Source organism: Chlorocebus sabaeus, chromosome 9, assembly GCF_047675955.1.
Source record: "Chlorocebus sabaeus isolate Y175 chromosome 9, mChlSab1.0.hap1, whole genome shotgun sequence".
Classification (NCBI taxonomy): domain Eukaryota; kingdom Metazoa; phylum Chordata; class Mammalia; order Primates; family Cercopithecidae; genus Chlorocebus; species Chlorocebus sabaeus.
In genome coordinates, this window is record NC_132912.1 from 68,452,719 (window position 1) to 68,469,142 (window position 16,424).

The 16,424-nt window shown below is 53.8% G+C and overlaps 1 protein-coding gene across 3 annotated transcripts in view; it reads right to left on the minus strand.

Annotated features, from left to right (window-relative positions):
* Positions 1-4,585: 4,585 nt before the first annotated feature.
* The window catches only part of CHST3 (carbohydrate sulfotransferase 3), a 46,415-nt gene continuing 34,576 nt past the window's right edge, over positions 4,586-16,424 (minus strand). For all 3 annotated transcript variants that reach the window (XM_007963125.3, XM_038009085.2, XM_038009086.2), the window contains exons 2-3: positions 9,297-9,543; positions 4,586-8,118 (exon numbers count right to left, since the gene is read on the minus strand). In XM_007963125.3, coding sequence (XP_007961316.1) covers positions 6,816-8,118; positions 9,297-9,454 — 1,461 coding nt within the window. In that variant the 5' untranslated portion in view covers positions 9,455-9,543 and the 3' untranslated portion in view covers positions 4,586-6,815. The remainder of the gene's footprint in view (positions 8,119-9,296; positions 9,544-16,424) is intronic.

Below are 16,424 nucleotides of genomic sequence, written 5' to 3' on the forward strand. Positions count from 1 at the left end.
GAGCTGTGACTGTGTCACTGCACTCCCACCTGGGTGACAGAGTCTTAAAAAATAAAGAAGGCCAGAGTCTTGAAAAACACTGTTGTTTGGGGGGAAAAAAAAAAAGCTTTTCATGATAAAGGAATTCCGTAAAAATGGTTCTTTCTAGGAGGTAATCCTTAACGCTGGGTGAGTCAGGAAAGCGGCCTGCGTGGAGCCTGTAATGGCAAGCGTGCACCGTAACTTCCCAAGAGCAGCCCTGTGACCACAATTTCTCCAAACACACTTGGGGACACTGCTGCAGGCTCCAGGGCTGGGCCAGTGCTGGGCCTGGCAGGGCTCTGTGGGCAATGGCACAGGTCCTTGACCCCCGTCCCCTGCTGATCAAACTGCTTTCCAGAGAGTCCCAGCCGACTCTCCCTGTCCCAGAGATCGCACGGGGCACTTGGTTCCTTCCCAGGGTTGAGTAAATTGGGGTGTAGGAAGGAAGACTGAGGATCCCGAAGGGGTCTGGGGGTGGGGGAAAAGGGGGAGGAGGAGAGATGGTTCCGGCCTCGTGGCTGAGGGGTGGGCAGGTGGGGAGGCGTCCAGGCTTCTCTGCTCTGTGATTAGTGCAATTGTTTCCCCAGGGGGTCATTTGTGGTAGGAAACACAGCCCAGAAATTAAACTAACTATATCTAGTCCCCAGAGTAGGGGAGACAGCAATAGCACCTGACGGGGATGGACAGCTTCTGTTCAGGTCGGGATGACAGGTACCAGCTCAAATACTTTAATGGGCAGGAGGGAGCTGGCTTGAGCTTCCCAGGCCTGGACTGGGTGAACTGGCAGACACAGGTTAAGATCTGGGGAGGGGGCCTGTTCCCTCACATTGAGCCTTTCTGAGTGTTCACTCCCTCACTCCAGGAGCCACTGTTCCCATGCTCAGCCCTCCTCTGCCTCTTCCTGCAGCTGCTGGTCCTGCTACCCCTGTGTCCTGAGACCCACAAAGCCCCACCAGCTCTGGCTTCTGTGTTCCAAAACGAGCTCTCTCCCTTCTCCCCGGGGAACACCCATGCTCTGTAGGCAGCTCTCGGGAGACAAGCAGGGCTGAAATGTAGTAAGAACTGAAGTTGTTATGACAGATGTAACTGCAATTTAAAAGGACTCCATTCAATGTCTTAGCTGAAAGGGTCCTTGGCAATCTTCTCATGTGTTTTTGGAGATTTAGTTGAAGGCCAAATAAATCTGAAATGCTATCTGAACATGTAAAGCAGATCAAAACGCACCGTGGCTCTCATGGAGAGCGTGCCGCCTGCCCTTTCAGCTGACTTTTGAATCCCTAATGGGGCTTTTTGGGAACAATGTGAACAACTGATTATACTTTCATTCTAAAAGGAAACTGGTGTCCAAGTAAAGGCAGTGACTCATCCAAGGTCACACAGCCAGACAGTGGTAAAGCTGGGACTCATCCCCAGGCCCCCTGACCGCTGGCCCAATGTACCTGTCTCTGCCCCCAAATACCTGGGTTTTCTCTCTCTCCCCCCAGCGCAGTCCCCACCAGCTCTGCCAGCCTGGTAACGCAAGGAACGTTCATCCTGCCCATATTCCCCCAGTGCCTTTGATCCTTTGGGAATGGGCAGGGAATGGATTCTCTGTCCTGCTTCATGCTGGAAGTCACCTCCCTTCCGTTAATTGAAAAAAAAAAAAATGGTGACCCAATTGCTGCTGAGAACAAATGCAAAGGAAAAGGCAGAGACACGCTGCAGGTTTTGCTCGTTGCATGTTTTCATCTTTAATTAAATAAGTCAAGTAGGCCATCAGGAGATGGGTTCACATTCTATTCTGCAAAGCAGGCCCTGACTGCCAGTGGCTGCCAGCTCTCTGAAGGGCAGCCCCAGCGTTTCCAGGAGACGGCAGATTGTCTGTGGCCATGGCAAGGACATCTGGGACGACAGTGACAGCAGTGGGGCTGGGAGCAATGTGGAACGGCACCAGAGGCTGAGCAGAATGAGCTACATGCTACACATACACACACGTGGATGCATATGTACATACCGTGGCAGTGTATGCCGTGAAGCGGTGTCTCGTACCATGCAGACATGAATTAGCACACAGGGCTGAGGTGTTGGCAAAAAGACAGTGTGCAGGACTTGGGAGGGAGCGGGGGAGCCAGGCAAATTTGGACTAGACTATACAGCCGAGATGGAGACTTCAGGGGGTGCCCTGTTCAAACCAATGGCAGAGGACGCAGACCACCTGGGTCATTGTATCCCCCCAGCAAAGTACCTGATCCACAAATTACCTGATCCAGCAAAGTACCTGATCCACAAAGTACCTCACATGAGCTAGGCCCGTAAGGATGGCACCATGTCTGTAGCCTTGGAAACATGTAACACATTTGTCCCCCATACAGTTGTGGGGTGCCAAAGGACATGAGACCAAAGGATCTTGAAGCTCTTGAGACATGTGAAGTTGCCAATTCTGCTTTGTGCTTTTGAGGTAAAGAGCAGCTTCCACTGTCTCTGAAACTGCAGCGAGTTGAGGTGATGCGGCTGCATTTAGGAAGTCCTGGATCCTCTCCCTTCCATCTGGCTGTGCCTTGTCCTAGAAGCTTCACAAGCAAACCCACCAACTCAGGAGCCCTGGATTTCAGCAGATGGTCCTTCTATCAGCTTGTACAGATCAGTAAGACACACTTGGTTTGTGAAGGTGTCTGCTCCCACCCCACCCCGCTTTCTCTCCCCTTAGCTCTCCTTGCCTCAGGTATCAGCCCTTGAGATCTGGCTTCGCTTTAACTTTGGGAATGGGGGTGGGAGGGGACTGCCTTGAGGACACAGCTATTCAGTCTTCTGCTCCTATTCTAGCAAGTGACAAGCCCTACTGTCAATTGGTCTCACCATGTTGCCCAGGCTGGTCTCCAACTCCTGGGCTCAAGTAATCCTCCCACCTTGGCCTCCCCAAATGTTGGGATTACAGGCCTGAGCCACCGCACCTGGCCTATACGGTCAATAGACCCCAGCATAGGAGAGGACGACCTGGGGCTGGAAGACTTTAGGGTCAGGATATCTCCTCTACCACCCAGGCCAAGAATCAACCTTCTGGGAAGGACCTCCTGCTGGAGCTCCTTCCATTGCCAGACAGACAGATGACCGAGATGGGAGGGAAAGATGTCGTGTGATGCCTGGTGCCTCCGTTCTGTGGGGTTTGGTCAGCAGCTGCTCCCCTACGCCAGCCTCTGGCAGTACCTCCCAGGCTGAGGGTGCTAGCAGACAGGAAGTAAACTTGTTATTAAACATCTTTTTTCTGTTTATTTTCAAGTGCATGTATCGCAGAGGGACAAAAGCCTAAATTTGCTTTATGTTTCTAAGCTTTTGGAAAATAAATCGGTGACCACCTGCGGTGTGTGTGTGACAGAGACGGGCTTCTGTGCACATGTGGGCTTCTCCTTCCCTCTCTATGGGGACCTGGGAATCCTGCCCTCCACTAATTACTCCCAAGGACCCTCCAGGGCCCTTATCCATTCCTCAATTTATGAACAGGCCCCAAGGGGAAGATGGGAACAGGCAGAGCGGGGACAGCCTGTGAGCGCTGGATGCTGCCCTGTCTCACCAAGGCCTGGAATGTTCTGAGCCATTTCTATAGGCTGGGCTGCAGAACTCATCAATAAGAAAGAACATGAGTATCAACACTCATTGCTGAATAGTCCTCTTGTGCTGGGGAGGCTGGCGGCCAGTGGAGAGAGGCCTCAGCTGCTCCCCCTGTCTCCAGGCAGGTGGGCACTTTACAGGGGAAGGCTTCTGGCAGACAAGCTGGAACAGAGGAGAAACCAGGGCCAGCCTTGCTGGAAAAGGAGGCCCGGCCCCCAGCGCTTCCATCTTCTCCATCCCAGCTCCAAGGTGAAAATCGTGTCCACGTGGGTGACTCCAACCACATCCACAAAGTGTCAAGCCAATAGTCACACCACATTGTCCTTCCCCAAACCCCAACGGTTCCCAGAGCATCACTGAGTCCCAGGGGAATACATTTCCAGGAAACACCCAGGCACTTGTGACCGGTCTCAAACACCCGGGCAGAGGTAATATAGCAGCAAGGGCCCTGATGTGGCATCTCAGATAAACATGAGAGAAACCAAGGGATCTCAGATCTTAAACAACGTCCCAGGGCCATCGTGGTGCTGGCGCTCCGGCTTATTCTCCTCTGGTGTTCTGAATCATCTTCTGGTGTCCGTGCATGAACAGAGTGTGTGAATGGTTTCTATTGTTATTTTCTTTCTTGATCTGGGTACAGCTTTGAGTCCCTGCAGATAATAAGGTATTTTCTGTCTCTTCTTTTCACAAAATAAATAAATTAAGTCAACTTGCAGTGTGCACATTGTCAATGTCCTGAGAAGTCCCAAAGGCCCATTCTTGGTACCATCCTCAGAGTGTGGAGTGGGAGGTCTTGGCCCAGAGTAAGAAGGAGGGATAAAGTCTGCTGTCCACAATAGCAGGGCCCCTAGGAAGAGCCTTGGATGGAGGTGACTGCCCCCTCCCCAGTCCCAGCACCCCCCACCTCCACATGGGGAACAGAGGAGGGAGCAGTGGGGAGGCTGGGGAAGAGCAGCCAGCACTTCTGAGCCTGCCAGAAACATCCTGGCCCCATGGTCACCTTTTCAGAGCTGGTGTTCCTTTGAACTCCAAATTAGAACCATGTCTCTGCGCAACTTACTCTTGGACTCTAAAACCAAGAGTGTTGGGGTGTTCAGGCAAAATAGCAAAAGAAAAGAAAAGAAAAAAACCCAACAGTGGAGAACTCCTTGAATGACTGGAGTCCACAGTAACAGAGACCCAGCAGCTCAAATAGGCTGATGATTGCAAATCCCATGAGACGGTTACTGGCCTCACCTTCTCCAATGGTGGCTTCCTGCCAGGACATACTCTTCCCTCCCCCACGGCAATGCTGGACTCATTCTCTACTTCCCCGGTGTCCGTATTACTCAACCCAAAATGCAGCCCTCTGGGTTTACAATGGGCCGTATCTGACAGAGAAATTGTCCAGGAAACCAGAAACAGGGCTAGGCAGCCCTTGGCAAACCCTTGCAAGCTCTGGACACTGAGTTCTGCTCCTGGGCTTGAGGTGGGAGTGGGGAAGGGCTTCTACTCTGGGTACACTTGCTGCTTGGTCATGAGGCCTCTGCCCACCCAGGAAACATGTTAGGGCCTGTCAGGGGTTTTCAAATCCAGCTTCTTCTCAGGGAGGGGCGAGGGCTGCAAATCTCTGCTGCTCTGGACACTAGGCCAGAACGCTGGTGGCTTTGAGATTCATCCCACATGGGGTTCAAACAGAAACGCCCATAGGGCACTGTGGCCTGCCACGCAGCCACCTCTCCTCGCTCCTCCTGGGGAAGGCTCCTCCTCCTGTCCTCTCCCTCTGGCAGGAGCCAAGTGCTCCCTGCTGGTTTCCCCAGCCTCCCTCAAGCCCTCAGGCCCCCACTGCTTGGGAGAGGCGCTCCTGCAGAAACAAAAGCAAAAAAACAGCCACAAAACAAGAAAGACACCAAGCCATAAATAACTTAAAAACCCCAAATAAAACACCCCGCACATCCTGCATTGAGCAATGCTCTTCCCAGAGCCCTAAGGAGGAATTCCAGGCACTGGTTGTAACCATGGCAACCAGCTGGCCGACCCCTGTCCACCAGGGAGAAGGCGGGCTTCTCAGGGAAGGGGTGCATCCTGGCGGGACTTCTCCCCCACGGGAACTCTGTACTTTCCTCTTGGCCCTGCCCCAGATGAGGCCTGGCTGGAAATGGAAGGCCCCATGAGCCGCCTTTTGCCTGCAGGGACCACAGCTGCCTCTCCCTGCCAGGCCTGAGGCAGCCTTCAAATATGGACATGTTCGGGAGCGAGCCAAGCTGGACGGGGCCTTTGGCTGCACCATTTCAAAACATCCTGCCTGCCAGCCGCAAGGATGTGGATAGGTCAGAGGAGGTAGCCATGAGAACCTAAGGCGGGCAGGGGCTTTGAACGCTGCAGTTCTGAATCCGCCGTTCAGTCCCAAACCTGGCCAGGGAACTGTGTCATGTCATGGACCTTTAACGCATTTCCTTTCCCTGCCCTGCCCTCGAAATAATCCTACAAATGTAATCACAGGCTCCTCTGAGGTGTGTGATACAGAAAAACCCTGTAGGCATAAGCAGCGAGGAAGCTTGTCTGCATAGATGTGTGTGCACTTGTGCCTTTATGAGGCTTGTCTGTGTGTGGCGTATATGTATGCATGTCTATACGCATGTGTGTGTTTTTCAGCTCAATATGGGGCCCAGATTCATCCAGCCATCCCATTCATGAAAATGCTGAATCGCTCTGTACTGGTTGGTAAACAGCCACTGTCACCTCAAATGCCACCTTTGACACCCAGGGCTGTCCTGGCCCCTCCTCCAAGGACCCACCCAGATTCCAGACTTCACCATCCAGACAAGAAACGGTTAACACCAAATAAAGCAGGAGGTCTGACTGTCACTGGTCAGAGCCTTGCCCCTTCTGGTTGTTAAATATTTGGACTCTGGCCTGCAGGGTCTCCAGGCACAAATGTATGTTTCTCTGAGATCGAAGCTTGCCAACAGGCCCAGGCCTGCCTGGGCCTGCTCAGGAGGCTGCAACCCCTTGGGTCTGGGTGTGATGGCCCTCAAGGGGACCGGGCACTGTCCTGTTCTCCGCGATTAACCCTGGGGCCGCCGCTTTGGCGGAGAGCTGGCTGGGGGCCCTACTGCTACAGGAGGCGCTGCCCGCTCACGGCGCTGCGCACCCGCCCTCTGCGAGGGCTGCGGCAGAAAGGCGGGGCAGGCCTTTCACGAGGAGCGGCACACGGGGCCCAGGTGCCCCTACGTGACCCAGAAGGTGCCCCGCTCCTCCAGCAGGCTGACTGAACGGTTGGTGAGGGCCGCGGCGTCCCGCGCCAGTTTGTAGCCGAAGAGACGCATGGCAGGGCCGCAGGCGGCCTGCACCACCTGGGCCAATTTGAACGGCATGCTGAAGCGCCACTTCTCGAACTGCTCCGAGGAGTTCTTCTGCGTGGAGTAGATGCCGCTGCCGTCGTGGGCCGCCTGCGTGTTCTTCTGGATCCAGTCCTCCACCTGCGGAGTCAGGGGGATGCCGGCAAAGCGGTACATTTCGCGGGCCTTCTGCAGCGGCCCGCGCGCCACGTCCTCATAGCGCACCAGCATGTAGCGGCCCCGCAGCCAGGCGGGCTGCCGCAGCCCCAGCTCTGCGGACAGACGGATGCTCTCGCAGTTGCCCCGCAGCCGCTGCACCTCCTCTTCCCTCAGGCCGTCCTGGCCCTCGTCGTCCAGCCACTTCTTCCAGGTCTTATACTTGCCGGCGAAGGCTACCATGCGCGAGGCCAGCACGGCCCGGGGGTCGCGCACCAGCTGGATGACGCGCAGGTCCAGGCGGGGGTCCTCGGCCAGCGGCTGCAGGAACTCCAGCTGCCGGATGCGCACGGCCTTGAGGGCCATGTGCTCCTTGCGGCGGCAGGCCTCGGCGGCCAGCGTCACGTTGAGGGGGCCGCAGCGGCGGTTCTTGCAGTGGTACTTCTCGAAGACCTTCTTGACGAAGGGCGTGCAGACGGGGTCCTCGCACAGGGAGCGGCTGGAGCCCCGGCGGAACATGAACTCGGTCAGGTGGTCCTCGGGCAGCGGCGTGATGAAGTGCTCCAGCACGTACAGGTCGCACAGGAAGAGCTGCTTGAGCACGTCGCGGTACACCAGGGCCGAGCCCGCGGCGTTGGCGCCCCCCGGCTCGAAGGACACTGTGCGCTCGATGTGCCACAGCGGCTCGAAGAGGTAGAAGATGTTGCCCTGCTGGTTGAAGAATTCGCCCACGAACGAGGAGCCGGTGCGCGTGGTGGCCATGAGCAGCACGTGGCGCCGGGGCCCAGCCACGGCCGGTCTGGGTGGCTCCTCCTTTCCCTCCTCCTCTTCCTCCTCTTCCTCTCCCGCGGCCTCCACGGCTGGCTCCACACCTAGCTGCAAGCTGAGGTTGCGAAGACGGCTCTGCAGCTGGGAGAAGGCTGAATCAAGCTCGCTCAGGGACAAGAGAGATGCGTTCTCAGCTAAGACCAGGGCTGGGTCGGTGCTGTTGGCATCTGCCAGAGCTTGGGGGATCTGCTTCAGTTTGTCTGAGACCCTGTGAGGACAAAGAAGATCAGCGTCAGTGGCTGACTGGCGACCCTGTCTCCTGGGCAACCCGAAGCGGTCCCCCAAGCAGATCACCAAGATCTGTCTCAGTTGGGTTTCCCCAAAAGCAGACTTTGAGGCAAGGATTTGTGTTTAGTTTATTTGGGACATGATCACAGGAAGAACTGGATAGGGAAGTGAGGCAGGGGAGGAAAGAGGTCCATGACAGATATGCTGCTAGAAGCAGGTGTGGGCATCAGAGGCTCAGTCTGATGGGGATCTGGGGGGACATTTACTCCCTAGTACTTCCGGCTTGCCAGTGTGCTGGTGGAGAGAAAGCTCTCAGGTGCAGAGCTGTAGGGGCTTGCAGTAGAACCCAATAGGCACAAGTTAGAATGGTCCTTGCTCAGTGACCCAAGTGGGGCATTGACAGTGTCCACTGTATTGCCCAATCCCTGACCCACCCATCTTAGCTAATGCTTTCTTGCAGGGCTTGTGCCTGGGAGGAGAACAGGCTACGAAATCTTTCTACATCTAACAGGCCCACTGCACATAGCTGTATGCTGCCAATTCAAAGGGGTAAAGGGGCGTTCCCAGGGTAGCCTATTTGAGGGACATGCTCCTGGAGTTGAGCAGTACACAGCCTGGCAGCTGCACATGGCAGCCCTGCCCATCAGAGTATCCATACTAGGACCTTGCCTTTCCACAGGTTCAATGACATCAAGACTTCTATAGGGGATGTGCTGCTAATGCAAGGCCAGGAAGTAAATTAATAGTAATAGTCACAGCCAGCAAATACTGGACACCAACTATGTGCCAGGCACTGGGCTAAATGCTTTTACATTTTCTCATTTACTCTTTACAACAATGCTGGTCCCATCATTAGCCATATTTTACAGAAGAGGAACTGAAGACTCAGAAATGTGAAGTATCTTGCCTAACCTTTCACAGTTGTAGAGGGCCAACACGGGGACTCCAACCCAGGCTGTTTGAGTCCAGAGCCCAAGTCTCGCCCCTGTGCAGTCATGAGGACGTGTGCAGAAGCCACTGCCTGGGACATAGAAGGGGCCTGGGGATGGCTTGTTGAAGGAATGCATTTGCAAGTCCGCAGAGAGCCCGGCAGTTACCTCCCTGCCCCACCCGCCCCACCTTGAAAGGAAGATGAAGACTTGGGCTTGCAACCCTCACCTTGATATGATTTTATTTTCCTTTTCGATGAAGACAAAAACTATCACCACAAAAACCAAGAAAAGAGCGTATTTGCTTCTCATCTTCAGGCTGTGCAGAAAGTCCCGGCAGTCCTGGGGCAAAGTGAGTCCTTTCTCCATGGGGAAAGGTGGGGCCATGGGGGCTCCTCGGGCCGGCCTTGGACACTCAGCTCAGGAGCATCACTCAGGACCCGGCTTGTCGTCTTCAGGTGGGGGACACCCTCATCCTGTGGAGATACAGGTGGTCAGAACACCCTTGTCTGTACACGAGGAATGCAGAGGATGTTTCTCCACCAGACTTTTGAGGATCTCAGCCCTGGTTAGCAGCCAGGACCCAGACCCACTCTCCAGACAGACTGTGCCCCAGAGAGACTGAAGGTCTCTTTAATAGGTTGTTTAAAATGCGAATGAACCATTGGGTTCATCCATCCCACCTCCATCAGTTTCTCCCTTGACCTCACACATCAAAGGCATGTGCATGGAAAATAATAACCCTTGTAGCATAAATGTTTATAATAGCAGAAAGTGTGCAAATACCTAAATGAAAATGGTGGAGCATCCAGGTAATGGATTTTTATGTGGCCACAAAGAATAATGAGGTGGATCTATAAATGTGAATGATCCAGAAAATACATGAGAACACACACACACACACACACACACACACAAGGTGCAGACCCTGTGCTTATGCAGGACAGGGCTTCCCAACCTCAGCACTGTTGACATTTTCCACCAGATAAGTGGGGATTGTCCTGTGAATTATAGAATGTTTGACAGCATTCTTGGCCTCTACCCACTAATTGGCAATAATTGTTTGTTTGTTTTTGAGACAGGGTCTCACTGTGTTGCCCAGGCTGGAGTGCAGTGGCATGATCATAGTTTACTACAGCCTCAACCTCCTAGGCTCAATTGATCCTCCCACCTCAGCCTCCTTAGTCACCACAAGTGCACACCACCACACCCAGCTAATTTTTAAAATTTTTTGTAGAGATGAGGTCTTGCCATGTTGCCCAGCCTAGTCTTGAACTCCTGAGTTCAAGCAATCCACCTGCCTTGGCCTCCCAAAGTGCTAGGATTATAGGCACGAGTCACCATGCCCGGCCCCCCCGTTCATCTGTAACCATCAAGTATCTCCAGACATTGCTAAGTGTCTCCTGGGGTGGGAAGGTGGGGGGTACCAAATCATCCCAGGTGGAGAACCTCCGAAGTAGCAAGATCCCATTCGGAAACAAATGCTGGGAAAAAAATATAGACGCGGGATACAAATGGACTCTGGCTCCAGGAAAATGCAAGGCCTGGTAACAATGGCTGCATCTAGAAGGTGGACAGGTAGGTGGAGAGAGAAGGTGGAGTGAGGCTTATGTTTGCTATGTAACACTGTGCCTTGTTACACATTTTACCATGTGTATGTGTAAATTATAAAAAATTAACGAAAGAAAAAAATATCATAGTGCATAAATTCTACCTAAATCCTTAACACGGCCTCAGCCTTCAGGTCTCCACTTTCTACGCAGCCTTCCCCAGGCTATGTTAGGGCTCCCTACAGCCCCACCACTGTACAAAGATTATCATGAGCACCTGGGACTTTGTCATAAAGCCATAAAGCAACAATTGTTCAATACTGAACATCCCTTCAGGCAGGACAGGGAGTTTGTCTGGGCCCCTCATTATCTCTCAATTCTGGGCCAGGCAAGAGATACACAGTTGGTGAACAAAAGATGGATAAAGGAAAAAATGACTCTCGACTAAAATAGTATGTATCATTATTATTATTATTACTTTGAGATGGAGTCTCGCTCTGTCACCCAGTCTGGAGTGCAATGGCGCAATCTCGGTTCACTGCAACCTCCGCCTCAAGCAATTCTCCTGCCCCAGCCCCCTGAGAAGCTGGGATTACAGGCATGCATCACTGCGCCCAGCTAATTTTTGTATTTTTAGTAGAGACAGAGTTTCACTATGTTGCCCAGGCTGGTCTTGAATTCCTGACCTCAGATGATCCATCCGCCTAGGCCTCCCAAAGCGCTGGGATTACAGGTCATTATTATTATCTAAATAGATAATATCTAACAGGGTCTTGCTATATTGCCCAGGCTGGCCTCAAACTCCTAGGCTCAAGCAATCCTCCCTCCTCAGCCTCCGGAGTAGCTGGGACTGCAGGTGTGCCACTGCACTTGGCTATAAAGTTTTTTACGGCTAGAGCAAATACAGGTGCAGAAAGGAGTCTATTCCTTTTTTTTTTTTTGAGACGGAGTCTCACTCTGCAACCCAGGCTGGAGCACAGTGGTGCAATCTCAGCTCACTGCAACCTCCACCTTCCGGGTTCAAGTGATTCTCGTGCCTCAGCCTCCTAAGTAGCTGGAATTACAGGTGTGTGCCACCATGCCCGGCTAATTTTTGTATTTTTTGGTAGAGATGGGGTTTCACCATGTTGGCCAAGTTGGTCTCGAACTCCTTATGTCAGGTGATCCGCTTGCCTTGGCCTCCCAAAGTGCTGGGATTACAGGTGTGAGCCACTTCACCTGGCCTAGGAGTCTATTCCTAACTGGAATAGCCCTGCCATTTCCTAATTTTCCTGGGCCTTTTCTCATGAACTTATTAAGTTAATATTTTCTGAGCATTTACTTTGTGCTGGCTTCTGGCCTAGGCACTGAAAATACGGCGATGAACAAGCAGGCATGATCTGTGCCCTCCTGGGGCTTGCACTCTGGTTGGGAGGGTCAACCAATGATATGGGCAGCTTAAGTTTACTGAGGCATGTTTCTCTGTGCCAGGTGCCATGCTAAGCACTTGCACTCATCCAATCCTCAGCAAAACCCTATGAGGCAGCAACTAGCCCATTTTCCAGATGAGGAAACTGAGGTTGAGACAAGTTCACTAACTTACTTAAGGTTCCTCCAGCAGAAGCCTCTGGCCACCCCTCCCAGGTCCAGGTCATTTGAGCTTCTTGGTGTACCTTGGGGACCTCCAGCCTAGCTCCTGTGGTGGGGTATTCCGGCTGACCATCTCCCTTCTCAGAACGCAAGCTCCCCGAAGTTGGGGGTCACATCTAGAATGGCACTTGGCACAGACCAGTTGTGCAAAAAACAATGGTGAGGCTGGTGCCTGGCAGCTGTTGGCATGAATGTGTAGAATGGCCAGTGGGGCTACATGCCCCATGCACCCTGTTTAGCCTGTGGTGCGGTGTGAGGCCACCTGCCCCACTGAGAGGGTGAGAACCACCACTGAGTTTTCGGAGTACGAGGTGTTGATATCCTGACTTTCTGTCCTCTCCACTCTCAGGTTGTCTGGGGCTGATGATGGGAGGGAAGCAGAAGGAGCTGGGGTTAGAAGTCCTGGGCTCTAGTCCTTTCTGTGTCTCTATGATGCTGTGCAACCTTGTATAAGTGACAACCTCTCTGAGCCTGTTTGTAGCATGAAAAGGGCATCCCTGCTGATAAAGGTGCTGTGAGGAATGTATCTGATACATGGTAAATGCTCATGAAATAGGAGAGGGGTGAGAAGGCAGGTGTGGGTGAGGGAGCTGCCCTAGCTACCCCTCCCTTCTGGGCCTGGCACCTTGGTAAGGTATAGAAGTTGGGGTGCCTAAATGACATGCCTCTGAACCTTCTCCTTCCCTCCCTTCCAGGTACTATTTCTATTTTTAAGTTGCTGTTCCAGCCTCCTCATCCCCAGAGCAACATGGTGTTCCTAAGATCCTTCCTGACGCTGCCCTAAAAGGAAGAAGCAAAGTTGGACACTCGGACAGGAACCCAGGCAGGCTGCTGGCTCCCTTGCCCTGCCCAGACAGCTGCCCCTCTGTTTAGCTTTGGAAACCTAGCAGGCAGGTGGGCAGGCAGGTGAGAGAGGTTTGGAGCTTCCTAGAGCCAGGAGCAGGGAGAGGGTCATGGTGCCAGGAGGTCACAGGGCCATGAGGGAAGGGGATAGGGCCCGGATGGGGGTTACTCAGCAAAGTCCCATGCAGAACCCACCATGCATGAGGCCCCCCGTACAGGAGGCCCTTTACAAGAAGCAGACCTGTGACATCTGTGACATCAGATGAACCTTTGTATCACTTCTCTCCCACCTTCATGGTGCAAGGGCTAGCCCTGCCTCCCTTGCTTAGTTCATGGGAAGAACCAAAAAATCTCTTCCTCTTTCTCTTGGTCCCTCCTAGCCCCTAGTACTCAATACCTTTCATCCAGCCAGGCACAGTGGTTCATGTCTATAATCCCAGCACTTTGGGAGGCTGAGGCAGGTGGACCTGAGGTCTGGAGTTTGAGACCAGCCTGGCCAACATGGTGAAACCCTGTCTCTACTAAAAATACAAAAATTAGCCAGGTGTGGTGGCTGTCGCCTGTAATCCCAGCTGTTTGGGAGGCTGAGGCAGGAAAATTGCTTGAACCTGGGGGTGGAGGTTGCAGTGAGCCAAGATCATGCCATTGTACTGGAGCCTGGGCACTCAGAGTAAAACTCTGTCTCAAAAACAAAAAACAAAAAACCTTTCATCCCCTCAATGCCCCAGCAAATACGTAACAGCCCAAGGAACAGGTAGCATCCCCTGCTTGGGCCCACTGGGGCGGCCAGGCCAACAGTGAAGCATGCCAGAGGCATGTGCCAGGTCAGCTCTGCTTGAGGGCAGCAGGCAGTGGGACAGCTCCCTTGGCCCAGTTTTGTCCAGCACTCTGCACATTGACAGCAAACACCAGAGGTAGGAAAGGAGGCACGGTGCTGAGTTCTTTCAGGGCAGCGACCATCTGGTGAGTGCACACTACGTGCCAGACCCTGGGCAGAACCAGCCCAACCTTCCAGGTGCTGACTGGGATGTGGACTCCTGTCCCACCTATGACACAGTTCTCAAATCACTGTTCTCCCTCTGTCTCACGTCCTCACCTGCCTATCACCTCCGAACTGTCTCATCTGGCTTTTGTCCCCACCCCTCCACCGAATAATGCTCTCGACGGCATCCACAATCTCCTGGGGCCCTAGTGTGGCTGCTGTGGGCTTCTCATCCTCTATGCTGCATTGCCTATTCCCTCCCCGCGGAGGCCCACATTTCTGCTGGCCTCCCCACGCCCCCTCCTGCTTCCCTGGCTTCCTCAGGCCCGGCCTCCTCTATGGGATCACATGTGGGCACGCTTGCCACCCAGACAGGGGAGCACCTGAGCACCTGATCACAACTGTGCTGCCACCCAGCTTCTCAGCCACATGGAAACTTCTCAGAGGCACAGGCAACAAGGCAGCTCCTGCTTCAAACACTCCATGCACTACTTGGTAAAAAAAAAAAAAAAAAGCCCTGTAAGGGCCTTCAAGATCCAGACCCTGCTCACCCTTCCCACCTCTTCTCCCAACACCCCTACCCCGGCCCTTCCTGCTGCTCCCCGCATGGGGGCTTCTGCATCAGCTGGTCCCTCTGCCAGGGCCAGATCTGCTCTGGCTCGCTCCTTCTAAGCAATCAGGACTCAGCTCAAATGCCCCCCCGCTCTAGAGTCCTTCCCTGACCCCTGACCTAATGTGGGCCACCCCCATCACTTTGCCTCTCGGCACCCTTCATAGATGGAAACGTGCTTGCTGATGGCCTCTCATCCCCCAGAACATTGGCTCCGGGAGAGGAGAGCTTCATCTATCTGCTCTACCCTTGCATCTCCAGTGCCCGGAATTGTACCTGGCACAGAATGGGTGCTTCATAAATACTTGCTGAATGAATGAATGAACGAATCAATGTCCTTCCCAAAGCACTGAGCCCAGTGCAAGATGCTTAATCGTTCTAAGTTGACAGAAGATGTGAAGAGGAAGAAAAAAAGGCAGTTGCTCCATAGATGAGTGGCCCACGTGTGCACAGGCTGTGAGCATGAGTGCGTAGGCCACAGGTACATGCCAAGGGTGTGTGCTGGAAACCTGTGCTGGGAGCATAGTGTGAACCATGGGCACCGACTGTGGGCAAAACTTCACACTTGGGACTGCACATAACTTTAGTCTCTTGAATTCTTGTTTCCATCCAGCCTTTTACAGCTGTGGGCTAACAAGGGGGAGGGCAGAAAACAGCCTAAGCCATCTGCAGACAAATGTGAGCAAGGGAACGCTGTGGAAAAAGGGGGCTGTGAGCTGAGGCCGGGCAAGCCCCAGCAAGTGAGGTTTCAGCTTCCCTCCCTTCCCTCCCGCAGGGGTCTTTCTGCTCAGGCCTCCCTCGTGACTTGGCAAGGTGCCTCCCAGAGAACGAGTTTTCTACTTGGATGGTCTCCAACCAGGCCTTTCCACTGAGGCCCAAAATGGACTGTGGCCCCGTTCTAGCCTACCCCAGGGAAGGTGGGGGTCCCAGCAAGTCGGCTGTGATAAGGGATGGCCCTGCCAGACATTGCATCAGGCAGCAAAACTCCACTCCCCTCGCCTGCCTGGGGCCAAGAGCACAGTGGGGTGGGGTGGGGTAGGGGAGGTTGGGCGGGGGCTGGTGCTCAGCTGTTGCTGGCTCAGCCTCTTGGCCTTTCCCACGAGCTGGAGGAAGAGCTGCATGGGAAAGAGGAGCCAAGGGAGGGCAAGAGCTGGTGACAGAAGCGCTCCAAGGCAGAGTGGGAGCGCTGAAACCCACTGCGGGAAAGTGCCACGTGTGCTGGGTGCTGGGAGGCTGCCCCCACCCACCTTGTTGCCAAACACCTTGGAGTGGGCTCTTTTGTGAGTTTTCTCAGCATCTGCAGAGTGGAGAAAGAGGCGGCGGGGAAGCCCCCAGGCCACTGGCACAGTAGGGCAGGGAAATGGGGCTCCTATGCCAGCCTGCCTGGTTTTTATTTTTTAATTTTGTTCTTACCATCTAGCCCAAAATGCCAACTGCCTTGGTTTTAGATGAGAAGAGCTTGTCCATCCGGTGGCCTGTCCAGCCCAGATTCCATTTCACTTGGGGACATCCAGACACAGCTTGGGAAGGCCACGGCCACCCAATCAGGAGTGTGGTGTCTGACAGGAGAGCAAATGCCCAGCCCAGAGACTGCTGAATGAGCCAGTGAGTGAAAGAAGAGCAGGAATGAAAGAAGGGGAAGTGAATGAATGCCTGGCTCCAGCTCCCCCACCACCTCCACCCACCGGCACCCAGTAGAGCCCCAGGGCTATGGGGCTATGTCACTCCTGAGAGCATCCGAGC